At 40.6% G+C, this 27,500-nt stretch overlaps 1 protein-coding gene across 1 annotated transcript in view; it reads left to right on the top strand.

Annotated features, from left to right (window-relative positions):
• LOC137652750 (protein hobbit-like) overlaps nucleotides 1-27,500 on the top strand; it is a 175,095-nt gene that overhangs the window by 130,653 nt on the left and 16,942 nt on the right. Inside the window, exons 6-8 of the mRNA XM_068386156.1 lie at nucleotides 12,695-12,874; nucleotides 13,060-13,233; nucleotides 18,784-18,907. Coding sequence (XP_068242257.1) covers nucleotides 12,695-12,874; nucleotides 13,060-13,233; nucleotides 18,784-18,907 — 478 coding nt within the window. The remainder of the gene's footprint in view (nucleotides 1-12,694; nucleotides 12,875-13,059; nucleotides 13,234-18,783; nucleotides 18,908-27,500) is intronic.

Raw genomic sequence — 27,500 nt, 5'->3', positions numbered from 1 at the left:
TTACGCTGGTAAGAGGTGATAGTGCTTCTCAATCAAAAACCAACTCCTAGGCAATTAAGAGTAAGGATACTCTGTCATGGGAATCTATTCTCCTTTTCTACATCCCCTCTGAATTTAGAGAATTATTCAAAGAAGAAAAATAATATAAAGGAGTCCAGGGAGGCCAATCTGTCTTGTGTGGGGTTGATAATTTGTGCCAACAGCTGATTAGTCCCATGCGGGGCTGATCACCCAGATGTAGGCCAATCAGTTAAGGGATTAAGGCTCTTGAGCAGTCTCCTTTGCTGTTTACGTGGTCGATGATGATTGCTTCAGTCTATTATTTCATGTGGTACTTTAGTACCTCTATAAGAAGAGATGCCACTGCTCAGTAAAGGTTGTACGTATTAGGATGTCCTGGACTGTGCCGAGCAAGTCTGTGATTGGTTTCCACTCTAAGCATCTGAGTCCCGAGCTAGGCCAACCAATGACCCTATCTGTTCACTCGAGGGAGTGTACATAGGATCAGTCTTCCTCTGGCACAAGGTATTGCTTCCCAGACACTGAACGAGACTGTTCATGGCCTGATTCATCGCCTGTCTCCTGATTATATGTTCCCTGGTCTATTTTATTTGTTCCTATGCGTATATAAACTTTTCATCATTTAAAAAGGAAAATGTCTTTGAAAGAGCTGGAACAGCTGTTAAATTCATTAACTAGGTAGGTAAGAAGAACAAGTTGTGTCCGCGGGTGAGTAGCCCTGATTACCCGGCTCTTGGAAGCTCTTCACTTTTGTCCGCCTGAAACAAGTACAGATGCAAAGTTTCAACATAACTAAATGCTTTGATTTTTTTCTTTTATATTTCATGAATTGAATGTTAGGTACTCTTGTATATGATGGATGTGAAGCAAGAGATTTGTACTGGCCAAAGAAAGGGTGGATACCACAATTGATTTATAGCTAAACTGACTGTTGATCATCCCCATGTGTCAAGGGCAGATCATGGCTTCCTGTGCTGTGGCAAGCATATGATTTGAAGGGGAACAAGAGAACTAAGGCCACTCTTAGGTGTCTGTATTGGCAATAGTCATGAAGACACTGAGGAAGTTTCTTAAGGCCACTCTTAGGTGTCTGTATTGGCAATAGTCATGAAGACACTGAGGAAGTTTCTTAAGGCCACTCTTAGGTGTCTGTATTGGCAATAGTCATGAAGACACTGAGGAAGTTTCTTAAGGCCACTCTTAGGTGTCTGTATTGGCAATAGTCATGAAGACACTGAGGAAGTTTCTTATTTCTTTCATTTCCACATTGATTGCAACTGCTGCTGTGGCTTCTGTATATATATCCCTGGCTCAGTTCCCAGGGAGTATACAATAGAAATGAGTAGATATCGGATCTGAATCGGCTGGTTTTTCGGTCTCCTTTCTATGTCTTTTTTTAAGGAAGATAATAGCTAAGACTACCTCACTCCTGGTCTCCCCAGTGTCATTGTCTCATGTGGTGACGCCAGGGATGAATGGTGTTGATGTTACCTCAGTGATGTCTCCAGTAGTGATTCCCCAGGTGATCCTCAATCCCAAAGGGAATGCTAAGGCTCGCTCATCTATAACAATGCCTATGCCTGAAGTACAGAAGGCTACAGCGCGAGTTGGTGCTGCTCCCAAGGTGGGTATAAGTTTGTTATGGGACCAGAACCCACAGTGTGTGTTGCCCCGGTGCCTGGTATTCATTTGATACCACGTTTGTCACTCCCCTGTGTCTGTCATCGCGGCCCCTATGCCTTTGGTTCCAGAACCTGTATTCCCCTCCCACTCTGTGCCAGTGACCCCAGTCCCTGTGTTTGTGTTGCAAGCCCTGGTAAGTGTACCTTCCTCCTCCCTCATGACAGTGTTTCTCAGTGTTGTGATTCCTGTTGGAGCAACCAGTACGTTATTCTCCCGTCGGAGGACTGTCGTCATAAATGATTGCTCAGACCTTGACTAACCTGCTAATGGAACCTGAGGTGAGGGAGGGTAAGATGAACAAATGTGTGCATTTTTCTCCTCCAACTCCTCTTTGTCTTCCAACTCTGATTTTGATGTTCCTTCTAAGGAGAGAAGGAAGAAGTCTAGGAAGGCCAGTCTTAGTCGTAAGGAAATGGCTACTTACAACACCACCTCTCTTACTTGGGGTCCTGGTTAATGACACCCTAGAAGCCAAGGCCCAATGTATCGTCATCCCTAGGCCCATCCACAGGACCCCCATGTCACAGCATGTGGACCGGGTTTCCCTGGCTAAGCCAGTAACCAGGCGGGTCAAAGGTCTGTATACCATGTGTTGGAGGAGCATTGATGCCCTCCCTCAATTTTCCTACCTGTACAGTGGACTTCTGTTCCCTCCTCTGGTCATGGTATTTTTAGTACCCCATCTGGAGATGATGTCAATGCTGTCATTGTGCACTTGCTTGCAGTCGCCAACCACGAGCTGGTGGTGGAAGTGCCAGTGGTGCTCGTGCGATCTTCCTGAACTACTACTGTCTCTGCTTGATTAGTGTCAGGGAACCTTTCCCCACTGTTGTTAGTCATCCTGGCCTGTCATCAATCCCTGATTACATTTCTTGGTATGTCTTTTGGTCAGAGTGCTTGTATTTGTGGGGGAAAGTGAATCTCCAAAGCAGCCTGCCACACCCTTTGCCCCGGCTAGGTTTCAGGGTATGAGGAATTCATCTGCCCCTAAGGTACCAGACATTGGCCCAATACCAACAGAGGCAGACAGTCCAGAGTCTGAGTGTTTTTTGTGAACGTTCTTCCACTCATTCATGAGTGAAACGGACCTTGGTTCCAACTTTGGGAAGAAATTATGCCCATTGATTGGCATTTTGGTGTCCCTCAAAGTTCTAGTTAGATCTGGATAGTTTGGCCCTACATCGAGTTGATGATCAGATTTGTAGATCTGAGACCTCTTTTGCTTCCATTCAGTGAAACAAGATCTTGCCACTAGCACTCTCAACTCAGAGAATGTTCAATGCAGTAGAGAAAACTGCGTTATAACCTCTTCAGGTTGACCCGTCAGTATGCGCAGTGACTGGGAACTCTCCGTGGACAGTCCCAAGCTGGAAGGCACGTCATTCTTAGCCGCTGAGCCTGAAGCCATGGAATTATCTACTGTGGCTTCCCTCCAAGCATTTTATTGGCTTGACCAGTGGTCAGGCACAGTGATATACTTAGCAAAATCAACTAAGTTATCAACCCCGGAGTCTTAGGAGAAGTACAAGAGTCTCGTACTGTCTGATGGGAAGTCATTGACCTTCCATGCATGCCATTCATTAAACCAATGAGGTAACTGTGTTTTGAAGAGCAAGGTGGTCTTGGTGTTCTGATTCCTAAAACAGGTTGGTTCAGAGGTAGCCCAAGTTCTATGGAACATGTCAGTGTGGGAAGCCACGTCTCTCCTCCCAAGGAGTCGCATGCAGGCGGCACTGGAGAAGTGGAAAGCTGCTTTGCATGACTCTTTGGCCTTTTGAAAGGATCTTTACAAGGGTTTTGGCTATGCCTGTAGGATCAGGTGCAAGGAAGGGTTCCAGGGCCTTTCTTAGACTCTGTAACCTCTTCCTCCCAAAGGAAGCCTGTTCATTCACTACCATTTTGAACCACCTAACCTGTTCTCTCCAGGAAGTGGGAATAGGGAGGGAGAGGGTAATACTGATGCCATCGTTCCCCCTCTCCTGCTGCTGAGAGTAGGGGGATGCTTGTCTGGCCATTAGGCAACCTGGCAAAGACATAGGGTAATTAGTGTCCTTCAGGACATCTCACTAAACAAGTGAGGTGGAATATATAACAAAGCAATGATCATTATATGCCAGTTATATTATTCTGGACTGCTATCCTTTGACCATGTACCAATCCTCGTGAACAGACCAAGGCCTATCAGCGTGTCCATTCTTATGATAGAGAGAAGGTTGTTGGAGTCATCTCTGCTTCCACATGAGACCAGGCAGACTTGACACATCCAGGGAAAAAAAGTGCCAACTAGTTTAGTTTCAGGGGGACTTTCGACCCACTAATTAGTGATTCTCCCTATTTTAATGAATGAAAGGTTTCTTTATGCATAGGAACAAAACAAAATTTTTTTAAATAATTTGGATTTTTCCTAGTTATACAAACCTGATCCTTATAAAGTTAAAATTCCTCAATCATCCCTCTCAGTCTTGAGCCAAAGGTCAAGCCCTTCCAACAGGTGGGGTGGGGCCACTCTCCTGAAGTAACCACATGTCATTAACTACCTCATTAACAGATTCAGTAGCCATTCCATCTTGGCTGAAGACATATCCTTATTTTAAAGGGCTCAGGTTTGTATAGCTTGAAAAAATACAAGTTACTTTTAAAATTTACTATATTTGATTCACTTTAGAAAAAAATTTAAAGTTTTGTCTCATAAAGATATTGGTATGTATATTACAAAAGTATTTTCATTTTAGTTTCAAGACCTTTAGGTAGTAACATTGTAATGCTATAGAAACCTACTCAGCAAATGTAAATTTATTTACTCAACCTCTAGAAAATTATTTTTTTTAATAATTTAGGATTAAATAATTATTGCTGTCGTTTACTTAGAATTTATTTTTAAAAAATACAGCTCTAACTGACTCGCTATACATTTTATGTTATGCATATGCTTTGAATTCTCAAAATGCCAGGACTCAGAGGGGCGTATGTAGCTTTCCTGGTCTGGGACCAATCCATGAAATTATCAATTATGGTTGAATGAATGAAAAAGTATTGCAATAGTTTTTTATACTGATTTAATTTTAGAACTTGATCTACGGTGAAATAAGATCCTATGTTCCTCTCATCCTTCTTATATATTTTCTTTTAAAAGTCACTATATTTTAATAATTGAGGAATTGCTAACAATTTTTACTAATTGTCCAAGTATTTTCCCCATATTGTTTGATATAGCCTTTTTAATGCTAACAAGTTTAAATGATATGACGGTAAAATTTATGTACGGTACTATTGAATTGTTTATTGGTATCTGACTTAATCCATTATTTTTCCATTACTAATATTTATTTTGTTATCTTTAGCTTCTGAGGTAAAAAAGGAACAAAAAATGGAATTTTAGTCACGCATTTTATTTCTATACTCACCTTAGGTTCACATGACTAAAGGCTTGCTTATTTTGAGGTCTTTCATAAAAATTAAAGTTCTCTTTCTTTCCTTACATGAGCCTCACCCTTCTAGTATACAGTACTATTATAGATTATATGACATCGTATTACAATGAGAATTAAGTGAGTAAACCCTTTTCAGTATACAAAGCCAAATCCCTTTCAACAACCTCTTGACTTCACTAATCAGTGGGGAGGCAAGGGGAGAGAATTATATGAACCCCATGTGATTATAGAAATAATACATTTTATTATCAAAATTAATTTATTTCTGTTAATCTCACGTGAGGCTCACAATGCTGAATCTTACCCTCTAAAGAAGGGCAATTGTGCAATATAGACCCAAGACTGCAACCAATCAGTCAAGTCTCCTCTCCTATTTCCAGAGGCTTGTAAATTCCCAGTTTGCTAGAGAGAACTTTTGCAAAATTGCGTTATTCCACATTGTGAAAAAGATGATTAAAATTGCCAAGAGGGCCATAAGCCAATACAAACTTTGACGTCATAATCAATACGAATTACCCCAAAATAAACATGCCAAAAACTATTTACTCTAAAAAAATCATCTTTAGCTGACATATGACCCAACACTCAGCAACTCTAATAAGAAAACCAGACTTCCCTTAATCATTGCTCAGCTACAACAGATTTGGTATGCCACAGAACTGCTGCCAAACATCCTTGCAGACAAAGATTTCTATAGAAATTAAGAGAAGTAGCCACGCTTGTGATATCATGATCCCAAACCTGCAAGTCCCACACTTGACCTGGATCTAATTCAACATGAGCTTCAGTAATCAAGTTCTAAATAATGAAGATACGAAAATTTTTGGATAGATGTCGACCTTGCACCATAGCGCTACAAAAACAATTAGGAACTATGTTCCTAATGCTAATATCCTTAGCTATATAAAACTTAAATGGCCTAATCAGACAAAGAAAATTATCCATCGACGCACCATCAACCTTTCTCCATAATGAGGAAAGGTGGAAAAAAGAAAAGACTTTGCCTTGAAATCATTCTTTGTCCTGAAACTTAGCAAGAAAGACTTCAAGAACTTTCCTGTGAGAGGCTGGAACGGTATCCAATATGATAAGAAAATACCAAAGCAATGTTGTCCTACCTGCTCTAGGGTCAGTGTATCTACATGCACAGCAGTAACTTAGTGAATATAAGGATGACCTATGGATTCTGACTTTATTGAATCCATCACAGTACCTCTTATGCAAGATTACATTAGGCACACGATGACACATCGCTGAGAACTAACACTGATACCGGAGCTGAGGCCACCACGTCGCTAGTATATACTGTACTTGACTGATCTTTTTATTCATCAGCGAACATGTGAGGAACTTTTTTTCTGCTGCCTCCCAATACCATACGGTTAGGCATTCTCCACAACCTTTAAGAAGCGGGACTCATGACCTCTGTCTTGTAATTTTGGAAGTTCATATCGTTGCTATTTTGGCCTGGCAAACATTTATATTTAAAATAGTTTTTTAATGAAAATTATCTTTTTTATTTCTAAAGACTCCTTTTTGTTTATTCGCATAAATTCTGGTTGATTATGCAACAATTATCTAACCTGGGTACAGTATATATTAATTTACTTTTTGTCGAAACGTCCAGGGAAAACTTTATTTTAGCATTCCACAACACTAATTCTTCTATTTTCTATAAGCCAAGGACTAGATTATCAGTTTTCTTATATTCGATATGGTATTTGTAAGTAAAAGTTTGCTGCACTTTTGTTCATATTTCTTTGTCTGCTCCTTTATATATTCACAATTTTTATGTTACAGTATAATAATGCTGAAAATGCAGTGTTAGAGATAATGACTAAATAAGCCAAGAGCATAAGATTTGCCCAGAAAAAATACTCAGAGGAGAACATATGATGCCAGCCATGTCTTGCACATGTGTGCACATTTGGTATATGCAGTGTATATTATGCGTATTTGGAAGCGGCTCTCTAGTGTTTAATGAATAACCATCATATATGATGATTATGTACAAAATCCCCTGTAGTGAGGAAAATTATCTTTAGAGAATACACAAGGAGTTAGTCTAAGGTATAGATCAGGGCTGATAAGGCTGAGTGCAATGCCTCTGCCAGAAGGCATTCTTCTCACATTGCATGAACAAAGCAACATTTTCTATAAGTAAAGAAAAATTAAAGTTAATCATCTACTGCAACTTCAAAAAGTCTGGTAATAACCTGAACAGTAACATCCTCATCCCTACCTAAATTCCACATAAATTCCCTAGCCTAGTCTTCTTTGGATGCTCCCGATTTAAAATTTACTTTCCTCTTATGTTTATTCCTCACAAACTTGTTTAGACAAAAGCCTAACATATTTCTTCATAAGAATCTGGTAAGCTCTCATATCCTGAATATTTAGAATTTAGGTCATGTTGTTTCTCACAACACATGACACAAAATAAATGAAGATCCTTATCCTTTAGCAACAACCCACTTGAACAATTAACACAAATGCATTGCAAAACCAGGTGAAAACATCCCTAAGCTAAATCTAACTAACATTTTAATAAACAATAAACAACATTCTGGAAAAGTGCAGAGCCATGATAGAAAAACTGCCCTTTGTGAGGGCGACGCGAATACCTTATTTTTTGGGCTCAGGCCATGTCGTGCTGATGGAAGGGTTCCTACAGGTAGCCTTCTAAGGGATATTTGCTACAGTGATACTCCAAGAGAATTAAACCAAAGGTCTCCAGGATTCCAACTCCTGGCACGAGTATCCAATAAAGGATATCGTATAATATCAGGGGACCTATTCTAGATACGACACATGGCAATCTTCACCCCGAATAGACCCCCGTTCTAGGTACCCGGTGGATCTCCTTCCCTACTACTACCATGATGCCATTCCTATTCTTGTAGCCTGCTAAGAGTGTTGTGCTTCCTCTTAGCCTGGTGTTTTTTCAAGTTTTTTCAACATGCAATCTCCAGCATCCTCCTCATCTGGAAAGTTGAGTATTAATTCTTTCCTGAGTGTAATTTTAGTCTCCCTTTTCACAGTTAAATTTCAATAATCTAAGTGTGTTTGGGTGAGCTTTGCCGAGACCGGAGGCAGCTATTTTACGACTGCTGTCGCCCGTTACATTCTCGCATATTATTTAGATAGTAGGGCGACACTTCCCAGTTTTAAGCTATTATATTAGCTAGTTAGGCAAGTTATGTAAGATGTGATATTGCATACATGAAAATTATCCTTTTTCTATTATGTGACTTTACTTATCGTATGCGGGCGAGAACCCCGGTGGTAACGATTACCTTTGCCAGGGCTCCTACCAGAACAAGGCTACTCTTGCTCATATATACGTTATTAAAGTAATTCCCCCTATTTAGCCTCACCCTTATCGTTTCTTCTCGGTTCGAATGAGATGTTACATTCTCTAGAATCTATAGACAAGCTATGATAATTATTCTCTCGAGAGAGAAGAGGCTAAACCCTTCCTCCCTCTCCGAGTGACGCCGCCGTCATAGGTGGCAACCACTGTCTCTCTTCATTGCCGTCGAGTAGAACGATGTTCTTCCTGCCTCCGGCTTTGATTCAGATAGTGACATACTCGGGGTGCCCTTATCTTGCCGAAGACAACGTCGTCAGCACAGGAAGCAATGCTTCCCCAGCTCATTGTTTTGAGGAAGGCGACATACCTGCCGCCATCTCTTCTCTTATAACAGGGAACTGTAAGACCCTCAACCCCTTCCCCCCTCTGTCCTTTAGTGATGGCGTGCCGTCACAAGATTCTTTCACCGGTATTCTGACAATCACCCGGCTTGCTAGGATGATTGCGTTACCGGCAGGTGTCCTGCCGGCGGCAGTTAGTTCTGTCGTCTCACTACCACCTTCCCCCTGACTTCCCTTCCTTCATAAGAAGTTGATAAGATTGGGGAAGGACTGAGACGGCTTCTGACGGCTTCCGGCGGAAAATCTAACATATTTTGGAAAATCCTCAGCTCTCTCTTGAGTTGCCATCCACATTCCTTGCTGCTGACTTCATTGCCGGCGACAGGCTATTTGTAGATGGGTGGGAGCCAGAATCTAATAGATTCTTTCCCCTTCCATTGGAACTTTCATTCTAGTAAGGGAACAGTTGGCGGACTTAGAGTCCCCCTACACTTCCCGCTGTTATGTCCATTCATAATAGTAGGAAATTCTCCTTCTTAATCTTTCTCTCTTTCTTTCGGTTAGCACCGTCAGGTACTAACCCAATACCGACAGTGACTGCCGGCAAACTACTGTATATAACTATACAGTAGTACATATGATTTCTAACATAATCTGTGTTTCCTATCACAGACGATTGTTGAGACCATGATATTCTGTTGAGGCTGAGTACTCCCTCAACACCCAGATGATTTTCCTTGATCATCAGGGACTTACAATACCCAAACGGTATTAATACAGTACTGCAGGTGGATAATGTTAGTATAAGCTACTTACTAACTCTAACTTTAGTTTCTCGAGTTTCTCTACCTTGTATCTTCCCTATCAAGGAAAGTGAATGTTAATACTGACAGAGGTCTCAGCAATGGCCTGGGAGAGGAAATACATTAGGCACACGATGACACATCGCTGAGAACTAACGAGCGACAACAAGAAACTATCTCGTTACGTAGCCCCTTACCTGGACCCTCAAGCAGAAGCGATGGATGCCATGTCCCTCGACTGGAACAGGTGGAATCACATTTACCTGTATCCACCAACCAATCTCCGGTTAAGAGTCCTTCGACAAGCTAAGATCCTTCAGAGGGACAGCAGCAGTAGTAGCCCCCAAGTGGCCCAAAAGCAATTGGTTTCCTCTAGTCATAGAGTTGAAACTGAAGCTGTTTCCACTGCCAAATCCAGTGCTGTCTCAACTGGTCCAGAAGTCGACCGTCTACGCTTCATCCTCAAGAACCGGCAACCTACATCTCATGATTTTCTCGCCTTAGCAGCGAACAAAAGATTCGGAATCTCAAAGGATAAAGTTGATTTCATCAAGGAGTACAAGAAACGTTCGGCTAGGAGGCAATACGAAATGTCATGGAAGAAATAGGTGAACGTCATGGAAGAAATAGGTGACCTTTATGAAAGCAAGAAAACCGACAGAGATATCGATAGATTTCTGTCTTGCATTCTTTATACACCTCCACGAAGAAGGCCTAGCATCTTCTACAATTACTTCTTGTAAATCGGCCTTGGCTAGACTACTTCTGTACGCTTTTGAGGTGGACCTCTCCGGTGAAATCTTTAATAAGATCCCAAAAGCATGCGCTAGACCTTAGCCTGCAGCCCCACCAAAGCCCATCACGTGGTCTTTGGACAAAGACTTGCACTATGCTTCGAATCTGGACAATGAGGACTGTACTCCAAAGGATTTAACACAGAAAGTCATTTTTCTGTTCGCAATAGCCTCAGGGGCTAGAGTTAGTGAAATAGTGGCCTTATCCAGAAACAAAGGCCATATTCAGTTCTTGGACTCAGGAGAACTGAACCTGTTTCCCGATCCTGCCTTTCTTGCCAAGAATGAGCTACCCACCATGAGGTGGGGGCCTTGGAGAATCTGACCATTGAAGGAAGATGCCTCTCTGTGCCCAGGAGAGTGTCTTAAGGTCTGTCTTTGAAGAACTTTAAACTTCAAAGGAGGACAGCTCTTCAGAGGCGAAACTTCAGGATCAAACCTATCTTTAAGACAACTGAGAGCGAAACTCACCTACTTTATTTGCATAGCGGATCATGACAGTACACCCTCAGGTCACGATCCGAGGAAAGTTGCTTCTTAGTTGAACTTCTTTCAACATATGGACTCTGAGAGACTCAGCTCATACACTGGTTGGAAATCATCCAGGGTCTTCTACAAACATTACGCGAAGCAAGTACATGAGATAAAACACTCTGTGGTGGCGGCGGGTAGTGTGATTAAACCCGTCGTCTAGTGCTGCGATGAACAGTGGACTGTTTTGGGACTTTACAGTGCATCGGGTGCATGGGTATACCTACCCACTAGTGCAGATCATAACTATGGGTGACATACTGTTCCGTGTAGGTGCATATCTGATCAATGCACTAGTGCCGAGTGAACGTTTTCGTTACATTGTTTATGCATTTCCGAACATCTGACTATAACAGATAGATTTGGTTTCACATCTTTATTGAGTGGCATTATTCTGATAATGTATTTGTATATTTTTTCTACACTAGAAAATATGTGGTTTGGTGTGTTGTAATGCTGGATCAGATTCATACTTTGTTGTAACTACATTTGATAATTTAGTTGCATAATAAAATACGTAACCGTATTTGCGTCTTATTACTGCTCCCTCAGTTATAAGCTAATAAAGTACGCTAGAGTTTCACAAAACCCCTGTATGGGGCTTAGATCCTTGAAATCACAATAATGTTTTCTAGAGGAATAAAACTTACATTCTTAAGGTAAGTAAAAAGGTATGCTTCAATGTTTTCCTTTTTGTTCCAACGGGAAATACAAACCTTGAATCCTTATTGTCGATATCGACATTTCCCTGCTGGGGGCAGGAAGCACTAAACCAGCTCCAGGTTTAGTGGACGTGACAGATCTCTGGAATTTCACATATAGGTCTAGTAGACCAGATAAGGAAATCTATTCAAGGTAGAAGCCACAAACACAAACCCACAGCTAATAGCAATTTCAAGACAATTCTCTAGTATACTTCTATCAGCACGACATGGCCTGAGCCCAAAAAACGGATTTTGATCAAAGTGAAAAATCTGTTTTTGAGTGAGAGGGCCATGTTGTCCTGATGGAACCCACCCTTTTACTGATCCCTCCCAAAATTACTTTATCTGTGGCCATTTCCGCTTAACGGTAAGAATAGGAATGGCGTCGCGGTAGTAGTAGGTAAGGAGATCCACGGGGTACCTAGAACGGCATCCCTTTCTTTGCCACTCTTCCCCCATACATCGAAGCATTAAATCTATTCAGGGTGAAGATTGCCATGTGTCGTATCTAGAATATGTCCCCTGATATTATACGATATTCTTTATTGGATACTCGCGCCAGGAATTGGAATCCTGGAGCCCTTTGGTTTAATTCTCTTGGAGTATAACTGTAGCAAATATCCCTTAGAAGGCTACCTATAGGAACCCTTCCATCAGGACGACATGGCCCTCTCACCCAAAAATAGATTTTTCACTTTGATCAAAATCCATTGTATAGGGCTTACCCATGCCACTTGCATTGTTTTACGCCATATAATTTGTAGCATTATACTATGGGGATAAGGCTATTGAATTGAGGGAAAAAGGTAAATTTAATTTTTATGATTTACATCAACACTAGTGAGCTTTGAGTAGGAAGTTATGAGAACTTCATGTGAGATTCATAGCAATAAATCTTTACAGAACTTCAGGAAGTCAAGGTCCTTGAGGTTTTACTGTATCTACCCAGGATATCTGTCATATCACTCATCTATCCTGAAACCTATTGTTATTATGTTGCTGATATTCTTGATATGTATTAGTGAAACATTCTAATTATCCTACAAAATTTTATCCTTTTATATCTATTATAGTTGAAAGTTGACATTAGTGGTGCTCACTTCAAAGTCCTACAACATGTGAGTGAGGGAGATGAGAAAAAACATCCAAGTGGTGGGACACTCAGCACTGAAAAAGATCCCTCGCTAATTGAGTCTATGTTTTCACTCAAATTTTCTGTGGAAGCTAATGCAGAAACTGTAGCAGCCATGGAGGTATGTAACTTATTATTCCTTATTGATGTATTACAAGAAAAAAAATTCATGTATTTTAAAATGTATCTTGCTCTCTTATAACAGTTTCAGTCTTGAATTGCCTATGTTCATATTATTTGAGTTTTCACACATATTCTAAACATAAAATACCTGTTCTGTTAGTTAAAGTCTTCAAATTCTTTCAGAACATATCGGTGCATCTTAGTGAGCCACAGGTGACAATACGTGATCGCATGCTAACTTTCCTAGAGCAAAAAGCCTTAGCAGCCACACCTATGACCAGTCCTCCTCAGCAATTTGGTGCAAAAAAGCCATCTCTGGATGTAATGTTATACAGATATTGGCTTTTCTTTCCTTTGGTGAGTGTTGAGTAGTTTTATTTTATACCTTTTTGGTCCTACATGAATAAAAACCCTCGTCCTTTAATTGGAGTATGATTTCAGTGAAGCTTGAACTCTGTTGTTAAGATTTAGAACAAGGTGTCAGTAGTTACTGGTGGGTGGTGGGGAAGCCCTGCCACTTGCCATTAGACTGAGTTGCCACTTTTACTTCAGCCAGTGAACAGTAAGGACATACTTTGTGCTATCAAAACTCTGCTGTCTTTAAAAATTAGTTTTCTTTTTTTTTTCAGAATAATTATGCTTGACTGACTTTGGAGAATCCATGTGTAAGCATGCGGGCCTGTGCTTGTATTCCTGGCCACAAGTGCGACAGGTTCATGAGCAGGACTGAGGTGGATCCCCATTCTCTATGCTAATTTTACAGGGTCATAACTGCATGCAGTCCACCCCTTGTGATGACTGTAGGGAATGACTGCCTTTGCATTGGTCAGAGTAGGGGAGGAGGAAGAAGTTTAAGTGAGATTCTTGGCCTTCGGGGGCTTCTTCTGGTACTCGAGCTTCTTCTCCTTCTCCGTCTACCTCAGGCAGGTACCCGAATAGGGATAATGACCGAGACCTGCACTCAGGGCAAGCGGCAGGTAAGACGGACTTATCTCCTTCTCCAAGTAAAGGAGGAATTTCATGCCCGTCTCATAGTGAGCCTGCCCGGGTAATCACCGAAGATGACGCTTCTAAGGATCTGGCCCTAAGGATCTTGTAGCCTTCCTTAGGACTGGAGTACTTTCTGTCAAAGAAAAGATGCTGTAAGTTCTAGCTATTGCTAGGACTCCCAAGTCTTCTGCTGCTGTGCCTTCATCCTATCCTTGCAGAAAGAGTTCCTGAAGTGATTCCCTCCATCCAGGCCCTGCCTACAGAAGGTATAGTTGATTGTTGATCCTTGTCTTTGGAAAGAAAATTTTTGACCAAGACTCATGAGAAGAGGAAGAAATGACTTGCCTTTCCTCTCCTCCCAATTCAATTTCTTCAATCTCTTCCTGTACTGCTGAGTCTCCTGGGTCCTTCTATCTCCTGGAGGAAAAGAAGAAACATTTTACATGTGCCCAGCCTGCTCCTTCATCCCTTTCACATAAGTTTGACAGGGGTAGTACTGTGTTTCGTAGGGAGACTTCTCTGCTCAAGCTTCAGACACACATCATGTCCTCTCTTTGTCGAATGACGAGACTTCAGGGACATCTCAAAGCTGAGGAGAAGAGAGATCTTCTTATCCCTGCACCCTAGGAGACTACACTAAATCTTCATGCTCATGTACGCTTATACTGTATTTGTGAGATGCCATTGTGAAGATTCTACACCTACACAAATATCTTCATGCATACGATCTTCAGGTGATAGTGCTACGTGAGCTTTATCATCTCATCAGCCTTATACGTCTCTGTGTGCATGGTCTCCTCCATACTTATGCTGTCCTTCACGTGCATGGTTACTGTCACTCTTACATGCACAATTTTCTGAAAACATTGGATCACCTGTTAAGGCTACAGATTTTAGAGCTTTTTGTCCTAAGTCTCTCACGCGTCTGATCTCTATGCATTAGATCTACACATGCAAGGTTCCAGTATGTAAGATACACACGCAAGCAATCCTCACTTGTAAGGTCTCCACGTGCCGAGCTCCTGTAGATAGTATATTCATGTGTAGCTCGTCTACTAAATAGGTCTCTCCAATCTTTTAACTTGTCCTGAAGCAGGAATATTTTGTTTATTGTAAAAGATCATGGTCAATGCATAGGGAGAGGAGTCTGAACCATTAGTATTCATATTGCCACTGTCACGATAACTTAAGGCACCTTCCCACAGACACTTCTTCCAAATACAAGCATTGAAATCTCCAAGCAAGATAGCTTTGTCAGGTTTACTTATCTTTTGCAACAATCTATGAGGAGCAAAGTAGAAGTTCTCTAATTTAGGGGTCTAGCCACTAAAGATGGTCAAGGTCTTTTATAAAAGGGATTTTGACGAAGGGAAAATCTATTTCTGGGGAGAGACCTGTGACGGCCGGTGAAAAAGTCCTTCTTCGTACTTTTTCTGATATAAATCTTCCAAATATACCAGAGAAAATTAAAAGCATGGAATGCAGAGGTTACAACCCTCGCGCGAGCACCTTGTTGGTGTCGTATATCTAACAAGGGCGTTTGTAAAACACTATTCACAGGCTGTCTTCCATTTAGATAATCCCTTCATCAAAGGGGGAGGGCCGTGACAGGCCCTAGAGAATACAGTTGGGTTACAAACCAGTGTAACTTTCAGGTAGGATTGCAGAATCTTGATTAACTTTTATAAAGCCCATTGGCAACTGATCCAGTTCTGCTAGGTGATCTCTACCTTCATCAGTAGATTGAACTTAGAGAGTTCTTATATCCTACGTTCTTATGTTTAGGGTACACTTTAATCATTTTGTTACCATTCTGTACATAGTTTTTTTTTTCATTTATGGTAATTTAATGTAAAAAAATTGTTTGTAAGAAGTTTATGAAAGTGTCAGTGTTAAAGTATCTTGACTTCTCAGCTAATGTGTCTAACCAGAAACTGATTTTCATTGTTAATCCACAAATATTCAGGCTAAAAGTAGATTTTTTCTAGGTACCTTAATAATAACTGAGAAATGGATTAATAGTTTTAGGACCATTATAAACAGAATTTTTATAATTAAATTTCTTATATTTATGAATCTCACATGATGTTCATATTGCTTTCATTTCTGAAAGCTTGGAATGTCAACTTTACTCTTTAAAATTAAGAAATTTTCCTATCTTATTTATTTCCAATATACTAATGCCTTTAGTGAAACAATGAGACAAGTACTGTATCATAACAACAATATACTGCTCATGTTGGATAGTTTCTTTAGTCTGAAAGTCGACATTGAACAAAAGGACGTGTACTCCTTTGCTCCAGGTGTCTTGTATTTTATTTGTTTTATACTGATTTTAGTGTTTTTAAAATGCCTTTGCCAGATATGTTATAAATTGCTATTTGTTTTATACTGATTTTAGTGTTTTTAAGATGCCTTTGCCAGATATGTTATAAATTGCTATTTGTTTTATACTGATTTTAGTGTTTTTAAGATGCCTTTGCCAGATATGTTAGAAATTGCTGCACTTTGTGCTTAAGAATTGTTTTTGTGTGATCATGATCTAAAGTTTAAAGCTTGAAAGAAGCTTACTTCTTAGTTTAGGGGTATTCCTGAGAATGCTAAGCTAAGAAGCTTATAGAGGAAATGAAAGCGATAATGCCGCTGTAACCATTGACTGTGCTACAGCCTAACAAGTTAATTTTGATAATTCTGAGCTCACTAAGACATTAGCATCATTATTTTCTTTAGTACAATGCCATTAAGTTTTAAATTCAGTGTTATATTTTAGTCCTAGCCTGCCCTGTTTCAAACATGAGCATAACTCAGTTGACTACTGGTTCTAGTGCACTATTCATTAAGGTACACACCTCCTCTCAGATTCAAGATCACCTCGTAGAGCTTCAAATCCTTTTATTACTTTAGAGTCTTCTACTTCATAATTCTTGCAATCTTTTAGACACTCTTTTACACACTTAAGATTTGCAAGGCAGAAGACCAAGATGGTAGCCTGTATCCTTATATCCCTCCAAGCAATAGCTTGTGCCTTATTTGCTGAGATGTTAACCTTAATATTAAATCACCACTCTCGATGATATAAACCTCCTTTAACTTTCCTTTTATTATTGTAGTGGTTTGCGGACTGTGGCTGAACGTAGCACACAGACTGTCTATTGTCAGCATGCCGACCACACATTAACACCACTGCTGTGGATTGCCCCAGAGGTCTGGGGAAAAGAAAGAAATCAAAGTGAAATAGGTTCTTGGCATACCCCCTTGATTTCATTCTGGGCAAGGGGACTCGGTGATAATCTTAGAACTTCCCTATGACATTATCAGTCAGTATGCTGACTCCAATCTAGCGGTACTCTTTACAGAGTTACTCCAAAAATAAATTCTGAAAAGCTCAAATCTGATAAAATTAATTTAGTAAATAAAAAGAAAGACTATAATGGGCTAAGCTGCAAGGAAACAGTCATCTTGCTGGTAAAAATAAATTTGATCTTTTAGAAAAAATATTTATTTAATAAACATAATTTGCAACATGTATTATCAAAGGCTTTGGTTCATGTGATACACTTCCTTCGATTTCCAATGTTGAACAGAAAACACAGACTCTGGTCATGAAGTTTGGATATTTGGTCTTGACTTTAGTTTGTATATTGATAATACAGTACAATATTGTTCAAAACATTAATGTATAAAGTGTCAAAATGCAGAAGTTATAAATTACCACGGAAAGATTAATGGATTGTCAGTTACCTTATAAAAACTCTATATGGCTCATTGTTTCCACAGTGAAAATCTACTATTGTACTAAATTTAAATATAGCACATAAAAAAAGTCTTACTTCTGATATTTCCAGTTAATTAATATATTTCCATTTGCAATACAGTACATTTCTACTCCCCTTCTTATCAGAAAGATCATTCAGTGGTTTTCTCTCACTGCTACTGGACAACACTAAAATTTCTTAATGTATTCATATTAGGTTCAGTCGTTTCCTTCATGACCAATTTCTAACAAATTCCAGCAATGTCCTTGGATCATACAGCACTTGGACAAGTTAAGGTTTACTGAAGTGTTTTGTAATGTTTTTCAATGGCACATAATGTATCTTGTGTAACATAGCAAATTTTACACTCGCTCTCGTGAATTTATTAGTCTTTGGACAATCACTACACTTAGGACTCCATATTTGTTTGTTTTCTGTTTCACAGGAATGGACTGTTTTCTGGTAATCTATAGAAATCACTACAGTGAAATGTTTGTTTCTAGGCTTGGCCTGTTTTTTTTCATGGCCTTATCAGTCATTTATCACTCTTGTAAACTGTGACTGTTATGCTTTTCCCGTTGGCAATATGGTATATGGAGATATTGAAAAAGAAATGTGATTTCTAGAGAATGTAGTAAAGGACTGATAATTCAAAGATTAAGATGGTTTAGACATGTGATGAGATGGGGTGCCAAACAGGAAATCATGGGAAAGTGGGTAGATGAAGAACCCTATTGGATTTCAGGCATAGAGAATAAAGGGCCGAAGAAAATGGAGATAAATAATTTCATAAAGAAAAATCCTCATATAGACATTTCCATGTTGATAAGGGTGATAATAGTAGCCTACATATGATGGGAATTGTTCAAGATGTTATAAAGTGTTCAATGGTGGTCATTGGTTTACGGTAGATAACCTTTATTTCCACCTCTAATTTCAACATGAAGTGGTTTAATTGTGTTCCTTTTGTGTTTGAGAATTCTTTTCAAGTACTTTATAAATTTTGGTAGATGTCTTATCCTTTTCATTTACTGTTTTCGTGGAAATATTGATCTGTATTACGAAAACATGTAAAAGTTTGATGAATTTCAATTTATTAAGCTTTGAAAAAATTATATTATTCTAAATTGAACTTAATATAACATTCATTTTATCTCAACAGAAAACTCAACTGAAAATTGAAAATATAGGAGTAAAACTTGTAAATAACCTTGGGCAAATAGCTCTTCAAGGATCACTAGCTGGGATTGATATGCAAACTCATTTAACGAGAGAAGGTGCTTTAGGTAAGAACATTAAGTTGTTGAATATTTCAAGTCTTGAGACACTTTATAAAGCTTTATTATTTCAACAGCATTTACCTAAAATTCAATGCTATTTCTTCAAGAAGTCCAAAGCTTGACCATGATAAAAGAAAAAGGGTTCTTCCTAAACCAACTAGATAACAAACCTATCTAGGAGTGAATAAGCTGTTTATTTATTTGTGTGTGTGTGTAGTATATGGTACTGTTTAGTTATTCATTTTTATTATACTCTATTTTATAGTTGCTATGTATCAATAATGGGTGTTTGATATTTAGAAGAATACAGGTTTACCTTGTTTATTATTTTTATTATTATTATTTTTATTATTATTATTATTATTATTATTATTATTATTATTATTATTATTATTATCATTAATACTTGCCAAGCTACAACCCTAGTTAAAAAAGCAGAATGCTATAAGCCCAAGGGCTCCAACAGTAAAAACAGCCTATCCATCCTCTACCCATATATCTCTGCATACTGTATGTCCATTACTACTCAAATCAAAGCAACAAAGTTAAAAAAAAATCTGTATTTACTTCTATGTTTTTAAGATCATTTAGGGTCTGCAGCCCTGAATATATTGATGATGAAATAAAGGAGATTAGAGCAATAGGTAAGAAACTGAAGTACCCTGAAATTGTGTTAGATGATGCACAAAGAACAGCAAAAAAGACCTTTTTTGGTAATGATAACAGGTAGAGCTACAATACACAAAATTTACTTGTACTGCCTTATGATAATTCTTTTAAAGAAATTCCCCAACTTTTGCAAAAAATCAATGTAAATGTAGCATTTAAGAGTAGCAATACAATAAAAACAGCCTTAATAAAGAATTCTCCTGACATTACCAAGGAATGTGTATATCGTATTTCATGCTATTCATGTGAAAAATTCTAATTGGTCAAACTGGTAAAGCCCTAGAAAAGAGAATTGAATAACATAAGAAAAGTGTCAGATATGCTCAAGATAATAATGCATTCTTTGCCCACGTTAGAGATAGAAATATAACTATTAATTGGTCATGTGCAAAGAAATTGGTTCATTCAAATAACTTATTGGAAAGAAACATCAAACATGTATACCTGTATGTGTACACATGTATGTGTATGTATATATTTATGCATGTGTCTGTATATGAATGCCTGTACAGTATCTGTATATGTATGTATGTCTATGTATATATTTATGTATATAGATATGTTGTATATACTGTACATATAATTTGGCTTATATATTTATTTGGATAAGGCTACCATTATTGATATAAAGAAATTATATTGAAAGTCAAAATGAGAATTTACCGGTCACCAGAAATTACCCTTTCTGGCAGGTGTCTAATGAAGTTTGATCTGGGCCCAGGAAACACCTGATAACAGCGCAGGTAGCTGGTATGGGAGCGTCATTGTTCTATAAGTCTCTATATGTATGTTCGTACGTTTACTGTAGATATAAGATGTAAAGAAACCTCGTTTAATAAATCGGTCCTCTGAAGAAGTATAATGAAACTAGTCAGGACTTAATCTTATATTTCATATTTTAATTTTCCCTGTGTTTCTTTTGCATCTGAGCATCATGTTTCCCTGTGATTTTTACTCTCACACACACACACACACACACACATATATATATATATATATATATATATATATATATATATATATGTATATATATGTATACATACAGTGGAATCTCTACACACGAACGTATCTTCATCCGAATTTTCCAACACCTGAAGTAGAATTCTAGCAATTTTTCGACCCTACACCCGAATTTTATTTCGACACACAAAGTAAGCAATTTTCATCGTACCGGTTGTATCCGAATTTTTAGACACGTGAAGTACAATTCGAACACGTTCCTACTCTACACCCGAATGCTTTTTCCCTGTGACTTTTACTCACACACACACACACACACACACACACACATATATATATATATATATATATATATATATATATATATATATATATATATATATATATATATATATATATATATATATATACACACACATACATACAGTGGAACCTCTACACACGAACGTATCTACATCCGAATTTTCCAACACCTGAAGTAAAATTCGAGCAATTTTTCGACTCTACACCCAAAGTTTATTTCAACACACAAAGTAAACAATTTTCATCGTACCGGTTGTATCCGAATTTTTAGACACGCGAAGTACAATTCGAACACGTTCCTACTCTACACCCGAATACTTTTTCGACAACCGAAGTAAACAATACCCGTACACGTAGATGGTACTCATAGCGCCGGATGTATTTTTTATTTCCGCCGATAGAAGGCAGCATTTTTATCTCGGAGGGACCCTCAATTAGCGTGGCTTGGGATATTCCTCTGTTCTCGTCGGCTTCGTGTGGTTGTGCCCTGTGCATTCTGCTATTAACTGTGTTTTAATCGTGATTTTTTACGTTCATCCTTTTACGTTATTTTACGTAAATCATGGGTCCTAAAAGGCTTAGTTTTGCAAGTGGTAGTGGTAAGAAAGGGAATAAGGAATTGCTTTCTTTAGAAGTAAAGCAAGGAATTATTGAAAAGCATGAGCGTGGCCCACGTCCGCGTGAGTGAACTTGCAAAAGAACATCACGACGAACTTACTACAGGGGAGCTCATGGAACTCCATGCTATGTCTGAGCACATGAGTGATGACAAGGAAGGGATCGAGGAGGTAGAACATGTGTTAGGTTCGGCGCAAATAAAAGAGGTGTTAGGAAAATATCAAGACGTGGTCGACTTCATCGACAAATACCATCCAAAAAAATTGCAGGTTTGTCGTGTAGTTGTGCAGTTTGATGATGTTTCCCTAACTTATTTTCGAAACATTCTGAAAAGCTGTACCAAGCAACTTTCTATCAATAGCTTCTTTAAAAAAACTACGAAGCGAACTCGTGATGAAGAGGAAGGAAGTGGTTCAAAGAAAACGGCAAAGAGTGAAGTGAAAGAAAGTGAAACAAAGAAAACGGCAAAGATTGGAGAGAAAAAAATTCAATCAATTTTTAGTGTAGAGTGAAAGTGATTAAAATTAATCATCAAAAAGAAAAAAAGAAAATGTAAAAAAAATATAAAATATAAAAATAAAAAAGATAAATAAGCTAAGTTAGGTTAAAGTTCACTTAGTGTAAGTTAGAATAAGTTACGGTAGTGTACGTTTATTGTAGTCACCCTCTCTACCTCCTCACCGCCCGTCCGTCTCCTCTCTGCATAGCAAGACCGACACCGGCGCTGGACTTTCTAAGGTAAAGTGACGCTAAAAACCCGTTTCTTATTTATTATTGCTTTATAATTACCGTATTTCCCGTGTCATAAAACGCTACAAGTGGTAAGACGCACCCTCAAATTAGCAAGGCAGTTTTAGAAAAAAAATTAAGATTGTAAAAATTTCTTAGCACAAATCCCTAGTCAGCAACTCTAGCGTGATTATTGTCTCGCACAGTAATTTTTTTTATTTTCGGTGAATTCTGAAATATTTAAGTTAATATTAATTAGCTATATGCCAATTATCCCAATTTTATTACATATTCATATAAGAAACCACTAAAGCAGTCTTAGTTTCCACCACAACTACACATTAAGTCAGAGTGTTTGGTGTTTCAAGTGTTGTTTACATGAAAGCAGCGTTACCAAAGGTGCATAAAATTTTTTTAATGAGGTAAAATTCTAGTACTATTTCCAAAATTCCTCATATAGCCTAGAAATTTTCACACACAAAATGTAATTATGGATTAAAGAAATCTAGACATTCTTTTAGGTGGAATAATTTTGCTACTGTTTATGTGATTCTAGGTCTAGTTACTTTTCTGCAAATTGATAATACTGCAATGAACAAACTAAGTTTTTCCCAAGGTCGTATTCAGCAAACGTCTGTTTGTATTATTTCGTAACTCAGGCAACAAAGTCATTATCAATATATTGCTTTATTACAAAATATCAACCAAATATGAGAAAATAGATAATATCTATTTTCTCATATTTTGTTGATATTTTATATACTTCATAAACAACTATGTCATAGCGTCGTCTGCTCCAAGACCATTAACTGGCATGTTTGCTTGTAGAAGGGGGTTAGTGAGTCATCAGCTGATTACAAAAGAAAAATAAAAAAAGAAAAAAATTGCTACTGTACTTCATGAAAGGAAGTGCAATATAAAAATAGATGAATTTATTACACAGGAATGATAATTTTAGGGTTATATTATATCTCTCGTCAGTTTGAGTACTTGTATGTCAGTAGTTGGATGTTTGAAGGGTGTCAAACTCCCTTATACAACTTTTTCTCAAGTGTTAAGACGCAGGGTGGTTTTGGGGGTCAATTTTCGTGGAAAAAAGTGTGTCTTATCACACGGAAAATACGGTATTCTTTTTTACATGTCTATTATCTAATTTAGAGTGCATTATTGTCATGTGTAATTATGTGTAGTAATTTATTAAGGAGTTATCATAGGTTTTTGTGGCGGGATGTTGCAAGAACAAGCCCCACACCCTGAATCACACCTACTGACAATTGTTTCAACAACACAAACTTTCCCCTTACGTTATCATAAACTGGACTCTTAGACTGAAGGGCAACAAAAACAAAACATAACCTTAAAACTACATTTCCTTAACAAACTAAAACGCTCAACATAAACCAAAAAAAATCACAATCACAATCAAAATAATCACACTTACAACTAATCAAAAACTTCACACTAAATATACTGTAAGGACACCGCTCCCTTCGTCGTCCAGAAAATCAACAAACTGCTCATTTATTTGAATTCTCCTTTCGCCACACCGTGGTTTCCCACGTATATGTATTCCGCTCTATCAGAGCTACATTTTGACATATGTATCATTTCATTACATGTTTCTGTTAACTCATAATTCGTATACTGTATTTGTAAGTGTAAGAAAACACATATATTTTGGCGGGCAATTCATTCTGATTTGGCGCCAGCGCTATCCTACCTTTCCGTCCACATCTTGTAATATACTCCCATGCACATTTGAATAAAGTATCAGTTGATCTTGGTGACGCTTGTCTCACTGTCCTTACAACTGGTGACCCCGGAGTTGAAAGTAGCATCAGCGGTTTTGGCTTTGCCATTAATGGACTTATTACGGCCGTGCTACCTTCTCTATACTCCGTTACCTTAGGCATGAGCCTGCCTTTGGTTCTCCCACACTTCAGTGCATGTAAGGCAGTAGGATGAGCTTAACCAACATATCAACTTTTCATCTCTTCGCCGACTCGTCGTCTGGCCACGATGCAGGAAGCAACACACCCATCGCACCCAACGGCCTCACCTCCACGCCCAAAGTCAAACTGCCGCCCTTTTCTCAACACAACACCGCTTCCTGGTTCCTGAGAGCAGACGTACTCTTCCGTGTCGCTAGACTCAGCGACTCCTGCGCCAAGGCTGACATCGTTCTCACCTCCATACCTGAAGAGGTATTCGACAAGATTTCCCCATGGCTCGACGCCCAGGCTGGCCAAGTTTCATACGACGACCTGAGAACGAAACTCATCGGTATCTACTCCCTCTCCGTCTCAGCAAGGGCACAGAAAGTCCTGGACCTCGCCGGCAAGCCCATGGGTGACACCTCTCCTGTCGAGGCGTGGGACGAGTTAACCAGCCTGCTCTTGCTCCCCGAAACAGACAGCAACGGCCGACGACGTGAGATTAGCTTATCTCGCGAGATCTTTCTTCGACGCCTACCACAGGACGTAAGGGCCCGATTGACAGATGCCGACACGCTCCCGATGAACGAACTCCTGTCGAAGGCTCAGAAGCTCCACGAGGCCTCCAAAGCATCTCGCCTCGGAGCATCATCGACAACACCGCCTTCGTTCTCCTCCTTCAGCAGCTGCTCTTCCATAGACTCCTCGGCAACGGCCCCTGAGGACGACGAGATCAACGTTCTATCAAGAAAGAAACCGCCGCAACCAACACGACCGAACCCTAGGACTAACCCAGCATGGTGCTTCTACCACCAACAGTTCGGCAGCGACGCCAAGAAATGTAGAGCACCATGCAGTTTCCCCTAGAAGACGACGCCAGAAGCATCCACCTGCCACCATCGCAGCCGCAGGTAACCAAAACAAGAATGGTTTCTATATCCTCGATACCATTTCCAACCGTAGACTCATGGTAGACACCGGCGCAATGCAGTCAACGTTCCCACCTTCCAAGTCCGACCTAGACCGTGGTCCCGACAAAAACGCTCCCTCACTCATCGCCGCCAACGGATCTCCCATACGGTGCTATGGGATTAGGACCCTCAAGATATCTATCATGGGCCGTTCGTATTCTTGGCCCTTCGCCATCGCTGACGTCAATCGCCCCCTCCTCGGTGCGGATTTCCTCGCCCACCACGGACTCCTCGTCGATGTCGCTAACAAACGTCTCATCGACACGGGAACCTGCCAGTCCCGCGCCCTAGAACACGGCCCTGCAACAATGTCCGTATCCGCCGTAACGACGCACCCCTACGCTGACCTCCTACAAGAATTTCCTGAGGTTTTCAAGCCCGAGCTCCGACACTCACCAGGTTCCCCGTCCAAGCACGGGATCTACCACCACATCGCAACGACAGGACCTCCTACTCACGCCAAATTCCGCCGCCTACCGCCCCAGAAACTGAAGGATGCCAAACGCGCCTTTGAGGACATGGAACGCATGGGTATCTGTAAGAAAGCATCGAGCCCCTGGGCATCGCCCCTACACATGGTAAAAAAGCCGGACGGGTCCTGGAGACCTTGCGGCGACTACAGGCACCTCAACCTCATTACAACGCCCGATCACTACCCGCTGTCCAACCTAACGAACGCGTTGCACGGCGCGAAGTATTTTACCAAGATGGACCTCCTCAAGTCTTACTTCCAGGTCCCCATATATCCGGAAGACATCCCGAAAACTGCCATTGTAACGCCGTTTGGATCCTACACCTTCGCATACTCAACCTTCGGTCTACGCAACGCCGGGGCGACCTTCCAACGACTAATGGATAGCATTCTGGGTGACCTACCTTTCTGCGTCTGCTACGTCGACGTCATCCTGATATTCTCGAAAACCAAGGAGGAACACCGGAGGCACGTCCGCACCGTCCTCAAACGCCTACAGGAGAACGGCCTGGTCGTACGTTTTGACAAATGCACGTTCGGTGCGGAAGGAGTGGATTTCCTTGGTCACCGCGTATCCTCGTGCGGGGTAAAACCCCTGACAACCAAGGTCGACGCCATCAGAAAGTTCCCGATACCTACGACCATCCGCCAACTTCAGGAGTTCCTGGGGATGGTCAATTACTATAGGCGCTTCATCCCCAACATCGCACAAACCCTGTCACCCCTCGACAACGTCCTGAAAGGAAAAGCGAAAAAACTCGATTGGAGTTTGCCCCAGCAACAGGCATTCGCCCGGACGAAGGATGCCCTCGCGAATGCCACCACCCTGGCTCATTTCGACGACAACGCGCCCCTGCGACTAACGACCGACGCCAGCAACGTCGCCTGTGGGGCTGTGCTGGAGCAACTCGTCGATGGTTCTCCTCGACCGCTGGCATTCTTCAGCAAGAAATTGAAACCTGCCGAAACAAGATACAGCACCTTCGATAGGGAACTCCTCGCCGTCTACCTCGCCGTCCGCCACTTCAGGCACATCTTGGAGGGCACTCCCTTCACAATCGCGACGGACCATCAACCCCTCGTACATGCTTTTACGAAATTGACTGACGCATGGTCCTCCCGACAACAACGTCATCTCGCAACAATCGCCGAATTCGGGTGCACCATACGTTACGTCCCAGGAAAGAAAAATCCAGTCGCGGACGCCCTTTCAAGGATTGAAATTGACGCAATCCACCTGAGAATCGACTACGCCAATCTCGCAACCGAACAACGCACCGACCGAGAAGCACAGGATCACCTGACGGGGCCATCCGCGCTCAAGATAAGTGTGATTCCCCTCGGACCAGCAGGAGTAACTATTCTTTGCGACACCAGCACCGGCCGCCCACGTCCCTGGATACCAGCCTCCTGCAGAAGGAAAATATTCGATATCATCCATGGACTTTCACACCCCTCAGGACGCACCACCGCTCGCCTTCTGTCTGAGAAGTTCGTCTGGCCAGGGATAAAAAAGGACGCCCGGGAATGGGTGAAGTCATGCATCAACTGCCAGTCAAGCAAAGTCAGCCGTCACACCGAATCGGGGGTAGGCGATTTCCCCCAGCCAAAAAGACGTTTCGGTCACATACACATCGACGTCGTGGGACCATTGCCCCCCTCTGGATCTGCTCGCTATCTGCTTACGATCATCGATCGCTCCACAAGGTGGTTGGAGGCATCGCCGATGACCGAAGCTACGACTCAAGCATGCGCCGAAGCCCTCCTGTCAAGCTGGGTGAGCAGGTTTGGCGTTCCTGACGACATCACGACAGACAGAGGCCCCGCTTTCCTCTCAGAAATATGGCTCGCTTTGGCGAACCTGATGGGGACAACGCTCCACACCACCACGGCATACAACCCCGCGGCAAACGGCATGGTCGAAAGAACTCACCGCGCCCTCA

This window comes from Palaemon carinicauda, chromosome 14 (assembly GCF_036898095.1).
Source record: "Palaemon carinicauda isolate YSFRI2023 chromosome 14, ASM3689809v2, whole genome shotgun sequence".
NCBI classification, from domain to species: domain Eukaryota; kingdom Metazoa; phylum Arthropoda; class Malacostraca; order Decapoda; family Palaemonidae; genus Palaemon; species Palaemon carinicauda.
Note: the sequence above shows the minus strand (reverse complement) of the source record. Positions and strands in the feature narration are given on the sequence as shown.